The sequence below is a fragment of the Epinephelus lanceolatus genome, chromosome 1 (assembly GCF_041903045.1).
Source record: "Epinephelus lanceolatus isolate andai-2023 chromosome 1, ASM4190304v1, whole genome shotgun sequence".
NCBI classification, from domain to species: Eukaryota; Metazoa; Chordata; class Actinopteri; order Perciformes; family Serranidae; genus Epinephelus; species Epinephelus lanceolatus.
Genome location: NC_135734.1, coordinates 4,785,811 through 4,810,756, shown reverse-complemented (window position 1 = coordinate 4,810,756; position 24,946 = coordinate 4,785,811). Strand labels below are relative to the sequence as shown.

Below are 24,946 nucleotides of genomic sequence, written 5' to 3'. Positions count from 1 at the left end.
TTCCTGCAGTCAGCGTAACAATGGCATGCTCCTACAAAACTTGTGACATCTGTGGCATTGTGTGGTGTCATCAAACTGCACATTTTAGAGTGGCCTTTTATTGAGACCATTCCAAAGCACACCTGTGTAGTACTGATGCTGTTTAATCAGCCACACCTGCCAGGTGTATGGGTTAGTTTGGAAAAGGATAAGTGCTCACTAACATGGATTTTTATCTAATTTGTGACCAAAATTTGACAGAAATACATCTATTGAATGCATTAAAAAGTCTTAGATCCTTAACTTAAGCCTGTGAAAATGGGAGCAAAAACAAAACTGGGGCATTTAAATTCTTGTTCTGTTTAAATCAGGATCCAGAGCCTGGACTGGTGGTAATGCACCTGAAGCTGTTTTTTAACTGCCAAAAACACCAGATGGATAACTTGTGAACTAGCAGTTTAGTTACACCAATACCAGTCTAGCTATTGTTAGCTAGCTGATAACCACCCACAAACTCATAAATAGATGGATCACATTTATAAACATGAGCCAGGTGGCTAATTTTAGTGCAACCTAGACTGCCATTATCACAAGGGACATATTCTGTAAGTGGGTACTTTCACAGACTGTTAAGTTTAATTTTTTTTGTTGTTGAGTTCTTTCCCAACACGTCCAGCCATCAGCTATCAATGATGCATTCGTAGCCTCTGCACAATCAAATTGTACTTGTGCTTACATTATGTAGTCTGCAGTTCTGGCAGAAAGTGGGCCAGCATATTCAAACTAAATGAGTGTATGTGCATAACAATTGTATTTTACAAAATTATGGATGATCAATGATAGCATCAACAAAATATTTTGATACTGCTGAGCTGAACTATGTGATAGTAGTTCCTGACATTCACACTACCCATTGACCAATAGAGTTTATCTACAGGAAGGAGTGACGCGGTGTGCTAGTCACACACCACAGTAAGAGCCTCTCACCTGCAGCTCTTTATAGCTGACTGTGGCTGTTTGTGTTTCTACTATTCCTCCCTGCAATACAGTGATCTGCTGACCAAATAGTGCAGTAAATTTAGATTTAGATTAGACCTTATTGAGGAAAAACACTGCTACTGAGAGTCTGGGACCTTGGTAACAAACACATCGCATTCTCTATAAAATCTTCACAGTAAAAGCATCCTGTGAAGCAGTAATATTAGGAAAAGTTGGTGTTGCATCATCAGTAACTAAACATGTGGCCTGTGGAATGTTGGTCCACTCCTCTTCAATGGCTGTGCGAAGTTGCTGGATATTGGCAGGAACTGGAACACGCTGTCGTATACGCCGATCCAGAACATCCCGAACATACTCAATGGGTGACATGTCCGGTGAGTATGCTGGCCATGCAAGAACTGGGATGTTTTCAGCTTCCAGGAATTGTGTACAGATCCTTGCAACATGGGGCCGTGCATTATCATGCTGCAACATGAGGTGATGGTCGTGGATGAATGGCACAACAATGGACCTCAGGATCTCGTCACGGTATCTCTGTGCATTCAAAATGCCATCAATAAAATGCACCTGTGTTCGTTGTCCATAACATACGCCTGTCCATACCATAACCCCACCGCCACCATGGGCCACTCGATCCACAACGTTGACATCAGCAAACCGCTCACGCACACGACGCCACACACGCTGTCTGCCATCTGCCCTGAACAGTGAAAACTGGGATTCATCCGTGAAGAGAACACCTCTCCAACGTGCCAGACGCCATCGAATGTGAGCATTTGCCCACTCAAGTCGGTTACGACGACGAACTGCAGTCAGGTCGAGACCCCGATGAGGACGACGAGCGTGCAGATGAGCTTCCCTGAGACGGTTTCTGACAGTTTGTGCAGAAATTTTTTGATTATGCAAACTGATTGTTGCAGCAGCTGTCCGGGTGGCTGGTCTCAGACGATCTTGAAGGTGAACATGCTGGATGTGGAGGTCCTGGGCTGGTGTGGTTACACGTGGTCTGCAGTTGTGAGGCCGGTTGGATGTACTGCCAAACTGTCTGAAACGCCTTTGGAGACGGCTTATGGTAGAGAAATCAACATTCAATTCACAGGCAACAGCTCTGGTGGACATTCCTGCAGTCAGCATGCCAACTGCACGCTCCCTCAAAACTTGCGACATCTGTGGCATTGTGCTGTGTGATAAAACTGCACATTTCAGAGTGGCCTTTTACTGTGGCCAGCCTAAGGTACACCTGTGCAATAATCATGCTGTCTAATCAGCATCTTGATATGCCACACCTATGAGGTGGGATGGATTATCTCGGCAAAGGAGAAGTGCTCACTAACACAGATTTAGACAGATTTGTGAACAATATTTGAGGGAAATGGTCTTTTGTGTGTATAGAAAATGTTTTAGATCTTTGAGTTCAGCTCATGAAAAATGGGAGCAAAAACAAGTGTTGCGTTTATATTTTTGTTCAGTGTATATGTTACTGTTTATATTTAAATAAATTATATTTTTATAATTAGATTTTATTGATTCACTGTTTAAGTAGCCTAAATTTTATTTTGCCATATTTTATTATTTCTTTTTATCACCATTGTATTGAGTTTTTATCTTTTATTCCTTATTTTGCATTATTTTATCTACTCATTTTTTATTGCTGTGTGTATTAGCTACCAAGTGCATTTTTACTGTATTTCCTATGTTGCTTTTGGTGTTTAATCAACCTGCCAGCCCTTTGAATTATATTTGATTTGTTTAAAAGTTGCAAAATATTGACTGATTGATAGCTGTAATGCTAATTTAGCCATGTTGAATCCCATTCATTTATGCTAACAACATTAACAATAAGAACTGGCAGCGGTTCAAATGAACATGTAAGTCTTTTTATTTTTCACTGCCTACCCTCCCTCTCATTTAAGGGGTGCCTCTTCCCTGTGGTCTGTGTGCATCTCACTCGGGTGCTGACAACTACTTTCATTGGAAAGTAGCTAGCTAAAAACCGCGTGAAAAGTGGCTAATCTCTTCTCTCCAATTTCTTCTCACCTCTCTGTGCACATAAGTTATACAGTATTTTAATAAAGCTCAATTCCTAATGAAGTTTTTCTCATTCACATATTTTCTGTTTCTGCTGTCAGACGATGGAACAAGTGTGAAATACTGAGTGAAACGTGGCCCAGTAAGACTACCTGTTAACCGCCGCTATCTTGAAGCTGTCATTGTCATGGTTGCTGTGGCTCTACTGAAATCAGAGATGTTTCATCTCACAGCGCACAGCCAACAGTATTAAACGACATGCCCACTACAGCTCTCTGCTGCTCCTCTGTCTGTCACTCAACGGAGGAGACAGAGAGAGGAGAGAAAAACTTCACACTCGATAAACAGCAATACAGCAACACTCCTGAACTGAAAGTCGCTTGTTTTTGGTGCTTCTTTGGAAAAAATAAGTCCTTACTAGGGTCTGAAAAGTCGATAAATCTAGTGACAAAGTCAAATGGAAACACTGGGTAGCGGGACTGCTCTGAGGGAACATGCAAATTTGATTGGCTGGTAGTGTCACGTGGGGCGCTGTGCCGGCTAGAAGCAGAGAAGCGCTGCAGCTCAATTTTGACAGCTGAGAACAGACATGTATGCACAACATTTTTAACCCATTTGCGTTCGCTCACAAGGTAGAGAGAAGCAGAGGGAGAAGAAATAATTTTCCAGGACAACTCAAGCTTTTCAAAGACATTTTACTTTCTTCTCATTTTCCATACGGTTTCCATGACTGGAAAATTGGTCAATTATTTTCCAGGTTTTCCAGGATGCGTGGGAACCCTGATAATGTAATTGACTCTGGAATAAATGAGCAATGTGGAAATACTTTGGATTATGAAGAAAATACAGGTTAACAGACAAAGCACATGCACATGCCGTATGTAAACAATGTTGTTAGCTGAGATTTTACTTATCCGCTGTGAGGGTCCAAAGGACAGAGGGATGTTGTATGCTGTAAAGCCCTCTGAGGCAAATTGTGATTTGTGATATTGAGCTTATAAATAAAATTGAATTGAAATTGAATGTATCTGCCCGGAAAAGCATCTCACACCGCTAACTTGTCATTATGTCAACATTAGCTGCTCTGTTTCAACAATATTTGGCTAACAAAACGTGCATGCAGGCTGAAATTTAACTGAACTGTTCTGTTGGGAGTACAGTGACTTATACCAAAGGTGAGAAAGAAAAATAATAACGTTACATGTAGTTTGTGAAGCTATAAGTAGAGGAAAAAAGTCCACAAGCCACTAGGCTCATTTCTACAATGTACACATGCTTACACTAGTACTGTGTGACTAGCAAAAAAAACCAAACAAATGTTTTGTCCATGAACCTTGATAGTTATTATTGGGCTGAATTTGATACCTTGGTTAAATTATCTTGTTGTTTATCCAAGTTTTATGGCTGTTGGGAGAACTTTGTCTTCAGGGCTTTAAACTGGATAACCCTGAAGTTTTATGAAAACGATGAAGGTTTGGATTAAAACGAAAAGATTTCTTCCAGAGAGTTTTCTGATAGAAAGCCCTGAATGTTAACTTATCCTATGAGCTGTTTTATGTGTGTAAGTGGAGTCACATTAAAGTAAACTTAACTATACTTATTATTTATGTATTGTTTTTATCTTTTATGGACAAAAGTAAAAAAAGAAAGCGGCGTTAGCTTCTTCTGTTACAGACTGTGTTAAATGGGCATATGATATTGTCTCATATATATCGCAGGCCTTTAAAGGACAGCTTCGGTATTTTTCAACCTGGGCCCTATTTCTCCATGTGTATGTGTGCGTACGAGTCATGGGTACCACTCGTTCTAAAATTGGTTCAGTATTGAGCCGCGAAACGAGCTAAACGGTAATGGGGGCAAATGCGTCCCGTATAAACGTGCTTTTTTCGCCACTGACCGGTTCAGATCGCCAGTGCTATCTCTGTTAATAGCATATGGTAGCGGCCCTGGGGCAGTGGTGAGTGTGAATGAGTGGAGTCAGCTGTCAGTCAGTGTTGGAGCAGAAAGGCGGAAGTTGTCCCTGCTTGGTAATGTAAATGAGTATGTGTGTGTGAAGTGTGTGTTACGCTAGAAGAGTCAGAGGACGGAGTCTTTTACGTGCTACCCCCTGGAGTGTTACCGGAGTTTTTGGAGTGCTCAAATAAATGGGCCTTTTTCCCGAACGCAAGAACAGGATGTCGCGCAACACCCCGTACAGCTTTCACAGGCTGCCTTTGTCGGACGGTGAGGTGCTGAAGTTGTGGCTAGTTGTGCTACCAATGGATGCTAACACTCCTGTCCAGACACTGCGCCTTGCAGACCATCGGGTCTGCAGTGCTCACTTCTCCCAAGATGACTACTGCCAGCCGAAGAAGAGAAGACATCCAATCCCGAAACGCCTCTTCCTCAAGAAAACGGCTGTCCCACGAGTAGAGAGAGCTACAGACACAGTGGAGCAAAGCTCGTGACATCACACAGCCCAGAGGTAAGGGAAAGGCTAAGTTAGTATGCTATTTACAGAGATAATACTGGCGATCTGAACCGGTCAGTGGTGAAAAAACACACACTTCACACACACATACTCATTTACAATACCGAGCGGGGACAACTTCCGCCTTTCTGCTCCAACACTGACTGACAGCTGACTCCACTCATTCACAGTCACCACTGCCCCAGGGCCACTACCATATGCTATATACAGAGATAGCACTGGCGATCTGAACCTGTCAGTGGCGAAAAAAAGCACTTTTATACGGGACACATTTGCCCCCATTACCGTTTTAGCTCGTTTCACGGCTCAATACTGAACCAATTTTAGAACGAGTGGTACCCATGAATCATACGCACACATATACATCGGGAAGTAGAGCCCAGGTTGAAAAATACCGAAGTTGTCCTTTAAATCCCATCGAATCAAATTCGTTTCATGGCAGACTTTGTAATACTGGCCAATATCATTTTGTTGACCAAAGAATCGATACAATATTGTATCATTATGACACTGGTGATTTACACCCCTACCACCAAGCAGAACCACAGCAGTGTGGCTATTCCACAGACTGTTTAGTATATCCCTTAAGCACCGTTTCCACCAAACACTTTCGGTATGGTACCTTTGGAACCGAAAGTACCATTCAGACATGGTACCTAGACCCTAGGGTTTCCACTGCAATATATACAGTATCTCACATAAGTGAGTACACCCCTCCCATTTTTGCAAGTATTTCATTATATCTTTTCATGAGACAACACTATAGAAATGACACTTTGATATAACTTAAAGTAGTCAGTGTACAGCTTGTATAGTAGTACAGATTTACCTTCCTCTGAAAATTACTCAAAACACAGCCATCAACATCTGAACAGCTGGCAACATAAGTGAGTACACCCCACAGTGAACATGTCCAAATTGTGCCTAAAGTGTCAATATTTTGTGTGCCAACCATTATTATCTAGCACTGCCTTAACCCTTTTGGGCATGGAATTCACTAGAGCTCACAGGTTGCTTCAGGAATCCTCTCCCACTCCTCCACGATGACATCATGGAGCAGATGGATGTGAAGACACCTTGCGCTAGCCCACCTTCAGCTTGAGGATGCCCCACAGGTGCACAGGTGAGTTTAGGGCTGGATACATATTTGGCCAGTCCATCACCTTCACCTTCAGCTTCCTCAGCAAGGCAGATGTCATCTACTAGGTGTGTTTTGGGTCATTATCATGTTGGAAAACTGCATTGCAGCTCAGTTTCTGAAGAGGGGCAATCATGCTCTGCTTGGAATTCATGTTTCCCTAAATGAACCGAGCTCCCCAGAGCCAGCAGCACTCATGTAGCCCCAAACCATGATGCTGCCACCACTATACTTGACTGTAAGCAAGGGACAGTTCTCTTGGTGCTCTGTCAGCATGTGTGGCACCTTGCAGAAAAGAGGGGGCTCAGGCAGGAAGAGATATGAAGGCATCTGATTGGCTCTTTCCATTCGCACCTGTAATAATTCTAATTCTTCTTCTTCTTCTTATGAAATCATACTTCCCATTGAAAACTCACCAAACTTTGATGGTGGCACTACAGCAAGTGTCTAAAGTTCAAAACTTTGAAAATTCATAACAAATTAACCATACGTGCTACAACTTCACAACTTTCATCAAACTGTAGCCTCAATACTGAAGAAACTTTTGTCCATTTAAACCTATTAAAAATTATGACGTTCATCAGTTTGTTTTTTTTCAAAAACTGTAAAACTTCTTAAACCTATCTCCTCCCACAATTTTTGCTCAATTGACACCAAACTTGCTAAAGAGCATCTTCAGATCCTACACAAACTATGTTTCTCAGATTTTTGATTTATCAAAAATTGAGCCTACAGTGCATCAAAATGTTTGACTGTAGACGGTACTGTAAACATATACATGCAAATTCTTGCTAAATAAATCTTCAATGTTCATGAAAAAATGACAAAATTCTAGAGTCATGGTAGATGATGTGTGGCAAATTTCAGAATTTTATCTCAAAAACTGAATTTTTGGCAGCATTTTGAATTTTGCTCTAATGTGAACAACTGGAGTCAATGTAAAAATGGCAATTTTAAACATCAGTTTTTCACTTATGGAGCAAATCAATCATTGTTACAAACAAATTACCAACATCTCCACGCTGTCTAGATGCAATATGTGTATTTTCAGATTTTTTTCTTAATAACTGAATTTTTTACAGTGGTTTCAAATCTGCCTTTCCATGCACGGATGGCTGTTTTCCTACACAACAGTGAATGGCTTACTCAATTTGTGAAGCCACTGTTGAGTTGCTACTTGCCAATTAGCTCAGAGTGGTAGATGACTGTCTTAGGTTCCAGAGGTTGTGGATTCGAGCCTCAACTGGTGCAGAATCCACATTGTAATGTAATCATCTTCTTGTGCTCCAGCTTATTGCTTAAAATTGCCTGAGCGTGATTGATCACTGTGCAGCATCTTCTTCTGCTTCTTCGTCTTTTTTCTGCTAGAAAATCTGCCTTCTCATGCTTGAAAATAAAACAAACTTTGCACAAAGATCCAGTGTCAATACTTCAGTGTGAAACCATCTGAGGCTTCTCACTTTGCACACAGCTCAACTAGTTAAACATCAGTTTTTCACTTATGGAGCAAATCAATCATTGTTAAAATAAATTACCAACATCTCCATGCTGTCTAGATGCAATATGTGTATTTTCAGATTTTTGTTTCGATAACTGAATTTTTTATAGTGGTTTGAAATCTGCTTTTCCATGCATGGACGGCTGCTAAACTAACTAAAACGGCTTATTTGGCTTAGTCAATTTGTGAAGCTACACATGAATTGTCACTGACTAATTAGCTCAGTGAGATAGAAATTGATTCTCAGAGGTTGTGAGTTCAAACCTCAGCTGATGCAAAAGGCAGATTGTGTTGCTAAATTCCTAAATGTTGCTCAGAATTGCCTAAAAATGCCTGAACCCAACCCATCACTGCGCAGCAGCTATAATTTTCATTCCTTTTTCTGAACACATTATGTATTGACTACTCTCAGGATCGAAGCACAATTCACCCAGTATAACAAGAAGTGTTTCTGAAAAGGATTACCAACTATAGTTTTAAGTAATGGTAAAAGTTGTCATATGGAATATTTAAGGTGTGTTGATTGATTTACGTCGTGATCTCATGTGTTGAGTATCATTACAAGTTAAAGTTCCACCTTGAAAGTCAGGGGCAATCGGTCCAGTGAGTGAAGTTATTTTTCTCCGACTCTAGTTGCTGCAAGAGGCAACAAAACATCCTTTCATTTTATAGTTACAGTCTACTAATTAGGACTGGGTGATATGGCCTTAAAAAAAAAAACTCCGATTTTTTCACAACAAATCCAATTCACAATTTAAATCGATTTTTCCCCCTCCTACTTACAAAAAAAATATTTGTGGCCTGGTAGCACATACCTGGGGTCCAAAACTTTCAGCATGTGAATAAACCCCAGCTTTTCCACGTTAGCCTATATATGGGCACCATATCTCTTGCAATATACACTGCGACTGCATCTGTGATCGCTTTCCACCGGACCCCTTTCTTATCATACGGCACTGTTTCCCCTACCATCATATTGGATCACAACAGAAGTCATTTAAGGTTACCTTTCCTACAGAACAGGTCTTGTCTTTTTATTAAACAAACTAAATAGCCTTTTGTTACAGGCTGAGCCTGATGTGTGTGTGTGTGTGTGTGTGTAGCTGTGTATGTGTGTAGTTGATGTAGGTGGTATGAGACGTTAGTGCGCCGGGTGTGGTGTGTGACGTCAGACGGATGCGCCCCAGGAAGAAAGTGAGGCATGTGTTATGTTGTTTACATCGAGCAGCCACAGTGAAGAAGCCTATGCAGTTCTGCATGCTGTTTTTGAGTCATTTCCCTCTATGTAAAAGTCAGACACTGATCACTGATGAGAGAGGCTGTGCATCATCCCTGCAGTGCTGAAAATAAAGTGCCGTTCTTCAACGCAGACGAAGTCCCGTTGTTTATGTGTTGTTGCCACAACGAGCTAACACAAGCTAAAGGAGCTAATGGTCTTCGGAGGTCCCTTAACTACGGTTCGGGGGTCTGCCAGCTTGGCGTTGGTAACACTTATTTATCTTAATTACACAACGGCATGTCATTTCTGTCCCTACACGGTGCGCGTCTAAAATCCTCCTCTGCTCTCTGTGTCGCGCACAGCGGAGTTTGGCCCTGATGCGTGCGCACACACACTCACAGACACAGGTGAGCACACAAACTGAACTACGAAGCCCAGCAGGGAGCGGCAGTGGCAGATTTTCATTAAAACAAATCGACCTAAACTACAAATTCGAATTAATAGATAAAATCGATTTATCGCCCAGCCCTACTCCTAATGAAACTCTCCCCGGTATGAACAGTGGTTACACGAGCCTCGAAACCAGCCACAACTCAGCCCTGAGCAGAGTGACCGTCCGCTACTGACCAATCAACGGACTGCAGTGTTCACAGCACCACCTTTTAGCAGCAGATCTGTGTGCTAAGTACCTCAACAGAAGGGGTGCCAAAAATGTTAACGGTACGGAACGTTTTCGTTGGTACCATCCACAACTTTTTGCAGTGACAACGGAAAAAAAGCATACCGAACTGAACTGAACTGTACCGTATTGCTCCATGGAAAGGGGCTTTACTGTCTGGCTGCAATGGAACGCATGTCATGGCTTGGGAGGCTCAAGCAGACTGACCCACGCCCAAGGAACAAAACAAAACAAAACAAAAAAAAAACAAAAAAAAGAAAGAAAGATTTTAGAGAGTTAACATAACAAGCTGCATCCACTATGAATCAAATGCAGCTCTCTTCCCTCCCCCACAGTTTCCTCCAGCTGGGTATCTTTCTCTCTACACTACCCAGCTCAACCACCAGTCCTGTCCTGCCTCAAATACTGCTACAGAACACCTGGCTGCCTCCCTTCCGAAGCATGTATTTGATTTGGCACAACTACCTATTTCCTCTTATCCATACCCCCTAAACGCTTCATTCTACCTAGGCCTAAACCTCCTCAGCCTTGATACACCTGTCCTGTTAAACACTGGTGTCTAAGTGCTGAGTGTGCCTGACTGCCGCTGGTTGGTTGCATTCACCCTACTCATACGCAAGCTGCTGGTATCCTCAGGGTCACATTCTGCTCCTCTCTGTATCAAGTGTTAAACTTTTTTTTAAAAAAGTTGCAGCACTTAACATGCTACAGAAAGCTGCTAGGGATTGCTAGTACCACCAATCTATGCCGAGGGCTCACCTGTCATCCTGTGAGTTCTTTGAGCGTTTGTGCTTGGGCTCACGAGGGGCTGCACGCACCTTCTTAGGCTTGTTCTCACCATACTCCTCATCTACAGAGAAAGGAAAAGATTTTAGTATTTCCCTCACATGCATTTTTTGCTGTTGGTAACACAGCAATTGTTTTGTTAGTCACACTCTCTTATTTTCTCTCGAATTTCTTTATCTGATTCTCAATAGAGATATCTGTAGGTCTTCTAAAACGCATATGTGAAAACAATCAGAGAAGAGATGGCACAATAGTCATGCTGAGACCGTGACACTGAATTTACCCAGCATTAAATCCTGATCCATTACTTGTACTCAAAAGCATCGAAACTAAAGGCCTTGCTACGGGCCTCCAGATTAAAACTGGAATGACATACTTTTTCCCCCGATTCGATACTACCACAATACTTGGGTGCTGAGATGATATGTATTAACTTTTTAGTATTGTGATTCGATGTTACCATTTATTGAGATTTTTGTTTACTGCTTTAACACTAGACTATGGGGAAAATTGTATCACGCACTTCAAGACTGTATATCATGACACATATTTCTACACACATGTCAGCCAGTCTTTCTGACTTTTATTTCAGCAGCATCATATACTGTATAGAAAATTGGCAAATAAATTATCTGTTTTATTGTTCTATTTTTAACTTTTATTGCTGCGAAGCACGTTGAAATCTTGCTCTGCGAAAGTTGCTATATTAAAATAAACTTTATTGACTTACCCAATTACTAAAATGTACATGTGCGATAGAATGAATAAGAAAATACTTTCTGAAATAAACTTACTTTTCACTACATTTAGCTGGCCTCTGCTCATTAAGCTAGTGCAGTGTTTAACATGTATTGATTTATTTGCAGTGGCCCGCCACAACATCAACACTGTCTGCCACATTATTTTTTTTTTTTTAGTGTTTTGCGCTCTCTCTCTCTCTCTCTCTCATTGTGTCATACGGTTTACTGTTAATTTATTATGTTGATCTGTTCTGTACGACATCTATTGCACGTCTGTCTGTCCTGGAAGAGGGATCCCTCCTCAGTTGCTCTTCCTGAGGTTTCTACCTTTTTTTTTTCTTTTTTTTTTTTTTTATTGTATTGTATTTCAATATACATGGATATCATGATGTAAAATATCATACAAAGTATAGCTTTTATCCACATGGCCAACATTTACTGCCACTAATACGCTACTGAAACACATCTTTGAGAATCTCTTACCTGCATCATCAGACTCGTTGAATTGTGAGTAGTTCACCACTTTCCTGTTCCTGTGAAGAAGCATACACATTGTATCACATTACATTTACACAGGACACAGTTACTTCACATGTGGTGTAGGCAACAAAATATAGAGGGTCGTTTTCAGCAATTCAACATAAACAAGTTTGCTGTGTATTAATGTCTGAGTTGTATTATTTGGTTTGATGTGTCACAGACGACCTCTAGCTGGGGGTACTGAACTGAACACTGGTCTAGCTTCTACAGTTTCCATGGCTAATTTGGCAAAGTGTATGAGGGTTGCCTCAGGTGACAGCAGCCAGCTATAGTTCAGGTAACACACACCTCTAAAAGCTGCGTTGGTGCAGCTTAAAAACCACAGATAAATCTTCCGTCATCCTACTTATGTGACTACCTTTAAAACTCAACCTAAAGTGTGTTACATACAACACACAAACATGCAAACTTTAAAAAGAAAATACAGGGTAAAATAAAATCATTTTCAAGCACAAGCAGCCAAGAAAAAAGACAATAAACATCTTTACTGATGTCACATATCTTGTCTCATACTGATCACAGGCCACTAAACTGAATTCAATCAAAATCATGTTGTGGCGGACTTTGTGATACCTGCACAAATGGTATCACTGTCCAAAAAAACAACAACAACAAAAAAAAACAAACAGAATATTTTGCTGTGACAAAACTTGGGCTTTACAACCTTACTGATTACAAATCTATCCACACTGGAGCAAGGTGGGTGTTTGTGCGTGCGTGCGTGCGTGCGTGCGTGCGTGTGTGTGGTGGTTGGAAGGGGAACAGTGCCAGAACTTTTTGCAAGTACAGTGGAAACCTCTTACAGCGATCTTGTCTGTCCAGGTCAAATTGATGACTGCAAGCAGATGATTATTAGAAAAGTTTTTCCCTTTTATTTCTCATGCAGATAATTGACATTTGTATATGTATTTGGTGAACATTAAGTAATGAAACAGACAGCTTAGGGTTTTTCCTGCCTAAAGAATGACGAGTTGGCAGCCTCTGTCAAATTTCATCTCACCTCCTGCTCTCGACAAAACTCTGACGAGTTTCATAATAGAAAACACTATTTTCTACTAGGGATGCAACGGTTCTCTGTAAAATATTGAACCGTTCGGTCTGCCCTGCACTGATCAACACATCTTTATGGAGAGCGGGTTTTCAGTTTTGCAATTAATTTTGCATTGATGCTTTACAGGCCACTGTGTGTGTGTGTGTGTGTGTGTGTGTGTCCACAGGCCGAGTCCATGGGTGTGTAGAGTAGGGTTGTAGTCTCCTGGTTGACTAGTCGATTATTTGGTCGCTATGCTCTCATCCGACCAAATTCTCATTAGTCAAATAATCGCTGTGTTACTTTTAGAAGGAGAAAAAGTGCAACATCAATAGCTTTCCAGGATTAATTCATTATTTCCTGCAGCGGGGGGACAGGCTAAGTTACCTGTGAAAATAACGTGCAGATTTTTTTTTCCCCACGACTAATCAATTAGTTGAAGATTATGTGCGACTTTAGTCGACCAAGATTTTCTCTGTATGACTACAGCCCTAGTCGTTATACCTATTCAGTGTTGAGTAGTGTTAGAAGAAGAATATGCAGACTTGCAGTCGTGCACAACAACAAGGTTAAAGTTTAATAGAGCACAGGAAACATATGTCTGTAAGTACAAATGTATTGCTCTGAGTTTATTTGCTTATGTTATGTAGAGTTGCTCACTTGCACTTTGTTTGTCACTGTAATGCTGTTGCAGCGCCGAAGCTAATTTCTGCGTCTATGAAGATTTCCATCATATGTTAGCATTATGCTAGCGGACCATGCACTAATTGTTTTTCCACGTTTGTTGCACTCATGCCAGCTATATTTTGAGTTAACTTCTGTCTTCTTTTTATTAGGTAAAGGAGCTCGATTAGCCTAAATCTTTTTTTTTTTTTTTTTGCCGTGGCTCACGGAGCAGTGTGCTTCTCCAAGTCTGTGGCACTGCATGTAGAAGCTTCAGTGTTGACTGGCTATCACTTGTGTCGTGTAACCAATCAGTGTAACCAATCAGTGGGGGCTGTAGGCGGGACATTGTTACACAGCCAAGAGTGGGGACTTCAGGCATAGAGATGGCTGCATCAGAGCCAGAGGAGCGTGTTTTAAAATAAACGTATTTTATCGGTTAAAGGGCTGTTGAAGACTTGTGGGAGGAGCTGTTGATGACACCGCACATGCGAGCCACTGGCGGTGGATGAACAGGAAACAGCTGATAGCAAGAATTAGCAACAGCTAGTAGCAAGAGGGAAACACAACCCTGAAAGACACTGTAAAGATGAGCAACTGGGGAGGCAAAGAATTGCGTGTCCTCCTTGCCCTCGCAAACAAGAGGCCATTAACCGTCAGATGACGGGGATGGTGAAGAACAGGCCGATTTACAAGAGAATCGCTGCCTGACTATCACCACCTGACTAGCCGCGGCTTCCCTCCCTTGTCACTGTTTACGTCACACGCTGAGCTACACGTTTTGTTACTTGCTCACGCCCCCCATTGCCCCGAAAAAGGCACAATCTGTATACAAAAGTAGGTAGGTGGCATTTTGCTGCACTCCCTGCCAATGCTGAAAAAAGACTGATTGGGCTTTCCTGCAAATTTGCACAATTCCTATCTAAAAAGGGCTTATGTTAGTCTACATACAGACAGCTGTCATTTGAGCTTATTAGTTACAATTCGCTATCAGCCGAACTAGCGTGCTGTCCTTGTCTAAGACATAACGTTAGTGTTGGTGGATGAGAGACTAAGGACGGATCATATTGAATATCACTGTCTGCATGTTTGCATGTTCGTGCTTGCTGAACACATGTATTGATGAAGTATTGTAGCTCCTGTCAACTCGAGTAATTTTTGAGTTATCTTGACTTCGTTTCCACCATGGCCACTCGGCTGTTCATCGGTTACGTTGTTGTGTAGGCGTCTGTGTGTGTATGTGGAGGAGTTCAGCACCGGCACAAAAGAAACGATACCGAAAGTGCTTATCAATACTATGGTCTTTGATTAGCCTTGGGGCTAATTTAGTACCGGGTTTCGGTACCCATCTTTAATCAAAACACAAACAAAGTGAAATTTGTAGAAATTAAATAAAGTTTGCTGCTACACTGGCTCGGAAGTGCGGAACGCTGCAAGTGTGTGTTCCACAAATCAGCATTCTTCATCCTTGACTGCTTAATATCTCCTCACCTGTTTGTGTGTAGCATCCTAACCGCAAGTGTCGAGATTCCTGAAAGCTGCTTTGTTGTCCCTCTTTCAATTGCAGTGTTACAAATTAAAAAATATATGTGCAAATAAAGAGTGAATGCAAATTAGGGAAAGTAGGTCTAATACTAGAATGAAGCCATCTAGAAAGCCACATCTATCTGAGGTAACATTTAGCTGGTATAGCATGCTTCTTAACTAAGCTAAGTGGCATAATTTAACGTCAGCTTACTCAACTTATATGGTTTGATATAAAGAACGAGTGCAGGGTTGTGCCTCTTGCTGTCTTGTTTGCTGTACATTTATGTTTAAACATACAGTGCGTACCTCTCTTTTAAAGTTATGATCTCAAAGATCTCTGTTTCATCCTCTGTGGTGGCACATGTAAGGGATAATGTATAGTGAGCCGGTGACTGTTGAAAAATAACAATGGCTTACTACTAAAATATATAAATAAAATAAAGAGATAAAGATTTTTTAATAAATTTGACGGGACAATTTGGGTTTTGTGGCCCTCCGAATATGCATCCTCTGTAAATTTGTTTGCATGGATCTCTGGGATCTTTGTGATTTTTCGTTTTGGGGTTGTGGGAAAGGGTAAAATACTCCACTCCGTTTTCATCTGTCTTCAGCTCAAACGCATCCCTCGTCAGGTCACGGTTCCCCTCTCTGCCATGTCTGGCTAGATGGAGCTGGACCTCAAACCACACTCTCTTTACCAGCCTGCTGGCTGTGGTTGGTGACAGCATTGCCAATGACCTGATGAGCAGTAAGTCTGAGGCTGAGATGAAAATGCTGCATTTTGCCACTCCGATCCTATTTGGCCTGTGTGGACTAACGTTAACTGATTTTGATGCTCCTCAGTCTAAGGCCGTTGCTATGGCGTCCCTAGCAACGGAACAGCAGAGCAGCGGTGATACCTCAAGAAATAAACACTGCAGAATTTTGTTGATTGACCAATCAGAATCAAGTATTTAAGAGTGCCATGTTCTAAATGGTAATAAGTGGTTATTGTAGTGTGTTTATTGGCAGGCTACTTGCGTTGTGATATGTTGTCCCGTGGCTATCTGAATTTGGTAATCTTGAAAAGTTTGTATCTGGATCAGTGTGATCCAATCCAATGTTGCTTTAGAAAACAGCACAAAAGTAAAATGGATTAGCTTGACAACAAAACATGGGATTTCCAAATCTGGGTCATTCTGATCCAGATTCTATTTCTTCAACAACTGGGCCAAGAATATTCAAGAACTTGTTGATTCATTCATACAGGCACAGTGTGATATGAACAAAACGGTTGTTTGGAGTAGGGTATAAATCTGTAAATGTGGCAAAGATCACCATCCTTTCAGCCACTCACGACCTAATTGAAAACGTTAAAACAGCTGTTCAAAAACAATGGCACATGTCAAAAATGGCTGACCGAATGTGCAGAGCATTAATCGTCAATATTGAAAGTTGCCTGGCATTAAGACCAAACACAACTTCAAATGACATCTTTCATGTAACAAAGTAATCTACACCTGCACGTTTGACTGGCGAGGTAATGTAATGCATTGCAGGATGGTGTCTAAATGCATTGTGGTGAAAGGTGTGCCAGGTTCAACTTTTTGCCAGAGCCGTCCTCTGCATCTGCAGAGCACTGGCTTTGATTAAGATGAATGACTGGGCCACTTTTTTTTCTCGCAATGCTATTGTCTGTCTGAACTGGCCTTAAGCTAAAATCATGTGTGGCGTCGCGGACTGTGAGCACGTGTGAACAATCAGGCCTTTCATGTAGCAGATGATGTGTCTTTTTGAAGTTTGTGGAGATAATTAAAGTCCAGTAACCCCGATTTCCTTGTGCAATACGTTAATTCACACAATAACCAGAAACTATCGCTGGATTAAAATAAAATCTGCACAATTTAAGTAACTGTAAGACATAAGTTGTGTCTAATGCCATTACAAATTGGGGAAGATATTTTTTTCAAAGAAAGGGCTGCAGATGTGACATGTATGCATGAAAATGGAATTGGGGGGGGGGGCGGTGCTGTGAGAGGTGTGTGACCAAAACTTTCGTGTTCAGTTTTGGTAAGAATAAGTGTCTTGCTGATGATGATGTGGTTATGATAGTTTGAGATATTAGAGGGGACTTATTTTTCTAATCCAAGTGAAATCTTGAAATGTATATTAATAACACTGAGACCTTGAGCGTATTAATCATACCTTATTCCATCTTCCATTATTTTCATAGTCCCCGAAGACTGGCTTTTTCCAAATAATTTAATTTTCACTTAGAGACATTCCAGGTGTATACATTAAAGTTTGTGACTGATAGATACCACTGGGGGTAAAAATCACCGTTTCATCATGATAAGATATTTGCTGATATTACAAAGTCTGCCATGATGCGATTTTGATTAGATGCAATTTAAGGGCCTGCGATCGATGAAACGTTATTATATGCCCATTTAACACTATCCATTACAGAGACAGCTGCCACCCTTTTCTTTTTTGTTTTTGGCCATAGAAAATAAAATCAACACATAAATAATGTAAGTAACTGTAACTACTTCAGTGCAGTGAAGTTTACTTTAAACTGACTCCACGAGCACATATAAAATGCTGTCAAATAAGTTTAAGCACTGAGGAGGGACTTATGTGTTTTTTATTTTTTTATTATGGCTTTGGGGAAGTGCATACAGTGTCAATTATTCCAAATACCATCAGAAAAAAAACACAAAAATTACAACATTTATCATAGCAAGAAACTGTAAAAACAGAAACTGACATCAAATTTTCAAATTTCCAACATGAACATATTATGCGCGAGAAGGCTTCTATCAGGAAACATAACCAAATCTTAAAATGAAATTGTGATATTTCATCAAAATCACTTTACTCTACATCCCATTTAAAATACAACAAAAATAAACCACTAAATAAATCCCCTAAAAACACAATCAATTCTGCACTCCTGTATGCATAAGAAGACTGAAAACCCAATGTTTTTTTTTTTGTTTTTTTTTTTAAATCTGATAACGTCTGCCATGCCAAGTCACAGATATTATCCTGGCCAGCCGCTGCTCAAGAAATTAGGTGTATGTTTTGGTGATATCTCTCACTCCTTTTGTGTTGTTTATTTGTTGCATTGGCTTCACTACCTACATTTGGTGTGAATATAGAAAATTATGGTTATTTATGATGAAAGGAGGGTCATGCATTTCCCCCAAGCAACTAATAGACGCTCAAAGAAAACTATTTGTGACCTCGAGGAGACTCACTGTAATGATAATAGTTAAAAAAAAAGAAAAAAGTCACACCCCAGCCACCCCCTCCTCTAACACGTAAAGAACAGTCCCTAACAAATTCCTTGACACAACCTGCGAACGTTTAAATAAAATATAAAAGTCTAAAAATGACTTCTAATCAAGTTGAAGGACTTTTAATTTGTATATGTGTTGGACTGTGGAGACAGCTGCGTTATAATCACGGTGGAGATATTGCATTAGGGGGTGTGGTGACTTCTGTAGTTCTCCGCCTTCCTCTGACATCAGCCAGCAGTGTTAATTTACTGCCAGCACTGAAAATGTATGTGCCCTCCGCAATTCTTCCAACGACGTAATTTATGGCGAGTAATATCTTATTTGTTGTGAAGAGATAAAAATGCTAAAAAATACAGTGAAATGCGATGCAAGTAGCCTGAAGCATCGACATGCCTAGTCTGCGCGGCAACAAGATCAAACCCCGAGGCCGAACACCACCTCCTCCGGTCGTTTTTTTTTCTGGGTAGGGGGTTGTTAGCGTTTTAGAGCCTCCCCTAGATGAATGGGTAGCCATATTCTCATTCTCAGTTCTAGAGGGAAAATATTGTCAGGCCTGGCTTAAGTGAGCCGTAAAACGTAGCTGGTTAAATCACACCGCCTAATTTTACGCCTGGCCTACATAGCAGCCAACAATGCACATCATGGATCCGTATAAAAGCCTGATAGACACGACACAGCGGCGGGCTGCGCGTATCTCCACAAGACATGGCGAACAGTCCACACCGCTGGGATCCATGTTAGAAAAGAGGGTGCACACACAAGAAGGGAAAGCACACGCGCACCCATTCCCATTATTTTTTCATGAAATAAACAAATTCCCAGCTCATAAAACACAGCATGGTCGAGACGTGCACGTTATCTGCGAAGCCTTGCCAACACGGTGTCGTTATTAACTTAGGAAGAGCAGAGGACAGATTTAGCACACCTACCTCACTGGTCTTGACATTTTGCAGGAATACTGTAGAGGTTAAGGATGTAACAAAGGGGGGGAGAAGAAAAAGCACAGGGGAAAAAAGAAATATAGATTCCCGCTCTGCAAAACACCGAGGGGGAGCGAGGTTGGCGCACAACTCCGCCGTCCTAGCTAGCGCGTAAAAATAAAAGTACGGCAGCGACTTGTCCTCCAAATGCAAATATTCTTAATTTTTTACCTTCAGCTACTCAAAATGGTGAATAAAACAAACTGAAACTGCAGCCTGTGTGCAACCAAACCCCACGGCCTTGAGGGGTGGGTCTTCGAGGACACGCACCGCCCCTACGGGGCCCTGAGAGGAGCAACACGGTACTCCGCTTCTCCCATTGGCTGATTTGAACGACGAATTTCCTTTATATTGGATACTTCAGCTGCACGTCAGAGCACTTTTAGCGTTTAGTCCCCCGCCTCCGTTAGCAGGCTCGGTTGAATTAGATCTGTTAAGAAAACAAAAAGAGGCCCTCAGGTTGGATGCATACATTGAATTCAGTGTGGGTCCCATATGACCATAAAGTAACATTGAAAGTACAGGTTACAACGTGCAAAACATCATGAATACATAATGTTTGAATGTAACATATTTTAGGAATCAGGTGGACTGTGGTATTGCAGAGAGTAACCTTCTTCTTTCTACCTGGCAGACTGCTGCAGCAGGAGATGCAGGTAGAAAACAATTGCACCTATAGTATTATTAGAGCCCATCATATTAAAGTTATACAGGTTATTTTGGTGATCGATTTCACACAGTTAAGCATTTTTTAATATTCAGACTTTAATAAGAATTATAGTGCCAAATTACCGCTCACCGTTAGAGGGATTATTTTTTTTAAGTGGGGTTGTATTGGGTAGGCTACTTATCTGTAGTCAGTATAATATATACAGTAGATGTCAGTTGGCACACCCCCAGTTTGGAGGAGCAGAGTTGGACATGAAAGCTAAGCAAAGTAATGCTGTGGAGGGGTCAGCAGCAAAACATATTTTAGCCACCATAAAAAGGCCCACCTAAAAATATCAATATCAGTTTAAGTGTACGCTATGTTAAGAGTATTTTCAGCACTTTACCTTTCCCTCAAACCGCCCATTTTGACGGGGAAGCCGTTATTAGCTCTAGTTTCCCATCTACACTCTCTTCAAAGCCACCAGACCCCACTGACAAAAACAGTAATTTTAGCTTGCTGAACTTGGGAGCTGGTGGTTGGTCACTAAGTGTGTTTATGTTATTGTGTGACATTGGTGAATCCAAGCTAACTCTTCACATTTCAGAGTCAATAACACACACAAAAAATCAAAAACAAAACTGATCAGGGCAACAATAGACAGCAGCTCTTGTGTTCAGTAGCATTAAATCACTGTTTTTCTCAATGGAGTCTGGGTTTGAAGAGAAGCAATATAACGGCTTAATGTTCCAGTTGGAAATCACTGTCTGACATTAAGATGAGGCAGTGAAAATAGTCTCAACATAGCATACACTTAAACTGATATTGATTTCTTTAGATGAGACATTTTTTCGACATATTTATATATGTATATGTACTGTATATACATATGTTCTATTTTTAATCTTTATTTTCTTTTCTTTTCATTGTCATTCTCCACTTTCTGTCTGAATTTCCCCAGTGTGGGATCAATAAAGTTTATCTTATCTTATCTTATCTTATCTTTAGGTGGCTGAAATACATTTTGTTGCTGATTCCTCCACAGTAGTACATTACTTAGGCCCTGTTTCGATGACAACGGTTTCTCTAAAAACGGAAAAGTCTGTCCTTTGCATTTTAAAAAACTTCTGCGTTTATATGACAATGTTATTGAAACGATCGACAACGAAGACACAATGGCGAAAGCACACACAGATAACTTTGTCTGGATGGACGACGAGGTGGAGTTGCTACAGTAACAGATCTACAGTTCACTTCAAATCAACAGGGTGAGCAGCACAAACAGAGCTCAGCATTGTTGTTGTGACGGTCGGCATGCCTAGTGACTGGAACCGTAATGCGCATGTGCGAAAAGTGTCCGTTTTCAGAGGAACTGCATATTGCAAGTTTACATGACAACGGAGACGCTGCCGTTTCCAAAAAGTTGCACTCTGGAACCCGTTTTTAAAACGCTATGTTTTCAGGCACCCAAAACGCCGCTGTCATGTAAAGGATCGGCCAAAATGCAACTAAAGTTTACCGTTTTCAGTTGAAATCGTTGTCGTATAAACGGGGCCTTAGCTTTGTGGGGGCGTGCTGATTGACACCTACTGTTTGTTATACACTGATTATTGATGAGTACCCCATACAACTCCACTTTAAAAAATCAAACTATCCCTTGAAGCAAAATAATTGTCTATTACCTTTAGAGTTAAAATATGGTGCTGTTCAATACCCTGATACTTAAAATGGTGACCACCTGGATTTGTGACAGTAAAAATGGTGTGTTCATTATCGTCTGTATAAATAACAAATTTTTTATTGATCTGTTCTCCCTGTCCATTAACAAACAGTAGCCCTTTTTAAACAGGAATTGTGCAAATTTGCAGGAAAGCCCAATCAGTCTTCTTTCAGCATTGGCAGTATAAAAACAAAATCGGGGAGTGCAGCAAAATTCCGCCTACCTACTTTTGTTAAACAGGATGCGCCTTTTTCGGGGCAATGGGGGGCGTGAACAAGTTACAAAATGTGTAGCTCAGCGTGTGACGTAAACAGTGACGTATTCCAAGGGAAGCCACGGCTGGTCAGTCCTTCGGCAATTCTCTCGTACGTCGGCCTGTTCTTCGCCGTCCCCGTCATCTGATGATTAATGGCCTCTTCGTTTGCGAGGGCATGGAGGGCGCGCAATTCCTTGTGTCACCAGTTGCTCATCTTTACAGTGTCTGTCAGGTTTGCGTCTACCTCTTGCTACTAGCTGCTTGCTAATTCCTGCTATCAGCTGTTTCCTGTTTATCCACCGCCAGTGGGTCGCACGTGAGGCATCATCAACAGCTCCTCCCACAAGTCTTGAAAAGCCCCTCCCATGGTGGAAGGCCGCCTCGTTCTGTGTAAACTAAAAAGGTTCCACCAATATGACTACCCTACGAGGCAGAAAATTGGGCACCTCGGATCAACTCGCCAATCCCGCTCTGTGTGTATTAACGCTCGCAGCTTGCCGGCAAAATGGCCCAACATTCACGGAAAATCTGACAGTGTAAAAGGGTAAGTACTCTGAGCCATAAGTTTGATCACCGCTTTAAACCTGGTTTAACCCATAGTTCATACATGATTTTTGACGTACTTACACACACACACACAACCGTTTGTAAATTTCTTGAAAGAAAAATTCTCATGACAAAATGAAATGCAACCGTCACTGACACTGCTTAAAACAGGGGCATCAAACTCACTTTATTTCACAGGCCACATATGGGCAAATTTGTTCTCAAATGGACAAGACCAGAACAACTATTGCAGAACAAGAGATAAATAACAACACCTCAAAATGTTTCCCTTTCTTTTAGTGTAAAAAAGTACAAGTACATTCTAAAAATGTTAATTCTTTTACAAACAGATGATGAACATTTGCAATTGCAATTTTAACAATATTTAATATATTTTCTTCATTCAGTCAGTCATGTGTGCATAAATTTTCATTCCTGCGTGGTTTTGACGTCACCACATCAAACTAAAGTGGAAGCTATTCAGGAAGCAGGTTAAGCTCTCCCCTGCCTTACAGACCATGTACCAATTGTTGGGAACAACAGTTTTAGGCATCACACGGAGGCACCATTTACGTAAATTATACTGGTGATGATGTGAAAGAGGGGATACTTTTTGTTGTGATCTAGGCCACAGTGCTATGTTTTACAGGACGGCACCATCTGTTGGGACTTAGGCCGTAATACGGGCCTGACCTTATAATAGATCTCCAATGAAAGTATCCAGTTGGCTATCAGGAAAAAACTTCTTGTGTTTATTGGAATTAATAATTATTGTTAATTATGTTAAATAATGTGACTTAATGTACATTAAACCACCTTATGCAGCACCATTCCCGAATAGGGAAAATGATATTCAGTTGAAAATATCAGTCTAATAAAATACACTAAACTATTAATTTGGAATTTTTGATTAATAATGAAATGAATGACCATCATCAAAATTAACAGTAAAGGAGGATTTCGGAGTTCTTGACGCAGCAGAGGCTGACTATTCATTCACTCTTGTGCAACATTAAACAGACAGCAGGTATGATTCCAAAAATTATATTTATTCATAAACTGAGCAAAGCAAAACCAAACACACAAATTCTAACTAATTAACTATATACAACCTTGGTGTGTGTGTGTGTGTGAGAGAGAGAGAGAGAGAGAGAGAGAGAGAGAGAGAGAGAGACAAAGGTGGGTGAGGTAATCAAAGGGCCGTTTTGCCTATATGAAATGGCCAACACCAGAGAACTACAACATGGCCAAATAAAAGCTGGCTTCAGATCGGGGGAGGTGTTTGTCTGACCGTGTGGTCAGGACAAAGACAAAGGAAAACAAGCGGGAACTTTGAGTTGCCTCTCTGGGTGTAGCTCTGTTGAAAGCCTATTTGTAAATGAGTCTATGTGAATGTGATATGTGTTGCAAAGGGTCTGGATTAGTGCAGAGGATGTTTAGTTGCATGCATGATGCTGTCTGCGAAAAGCAAACTAAACACTTAGCTTTGGCGAAGCCAGCTAACCAATAACCTAATTGCAAACAATCACAACAATAACTCGGTAAACAGCATTAAATCACATATAACAAGATAAACAGTCTTGCTTAGCCTATACAGCTGTGATAACACTATGCCCAGTTGTTACATTACAGATCCTTGAATGGATGGAGGAAAGAGTCACTTGGTGGTGTGCTCCTTTTGATAGCCGGCCGAGGAAGGCTGGAAAGAGCTGCGGTTCCAGAAGCAGTCTTTGTTGTGTCCTTGTTCCGAAGGGGCAGATCTGAGGAAGCTGGTCGCTCAGGGTCTTTGGAAAGTTAGACGCTGGGGTGATAACTGAACTTGGTTCTCCTTGTCGCTGGAAAGTTAGTTGCAAAGCTTTTGCTTGCACATTTAACTTTACTGGTTCAGGTTAAGAGAGTCTGTGAGCAATTTCCGTCCCTTTAGTGGTTTGGGGCAATGACTTCCGAGTTGGTCAGAGCCCAGGAGGAAAAGAGGTCTGTCCAGCCAAAGGCAAAGAGCAAGAGGTGGTGTGAGCTGGTCGACAGCTCACGAGCAAGACAAGGACTTGTCTGAGAGAGCACAACTTTCCTGAAGTTTCCTTGGTGACATCAAAGAGGGGCATGTCACTTAAAAGACCTGTCCAATCAAATTTTGAGACTTTTGTCTCACTGAAGTGTGAGGTAGCTCTCTTTGTCTGAAGAACAAAGAGCATGCAGAGAAGAAAAGACTTCACAT

General features: G+C 41.2%; 1 protein-coding gene across 1 annotated transcript in view; it reads right to left on the bottom strand.

The window, feature by feature from the left end:
• The window catches only part of nucks1a (nuclear casein kinase and cyclin-dependent kinase substrate 1a), a 35,540-nt gene extending 15,736 nt beyond the window's left edge, over positions 1–19,804 (bottom strand). The window contains exons 1-3 of the mRNA XM_033633038.2: positions 19,510–19,804; positions 12,020–12,069; positions 10,770–10,860 (exon numbers count right to left, since the gene is read on the bottom strand). Of these exons, the coding sequence (XP_033488929.1) occupies positions 10,770–10,860; positions 12,020–12,069; positions 19,510–19,526 (158 nt within the window). The 5' untranslated portion in view covers positions 19,527–19,804. The remainder of the gene's footprint in view (positions 1–10,769; positions 10,861–12,019; positions 12,070–19,509) is intronic.
• Positions 19,805–24,946: the final 5,142 nt, after the last annotated feature.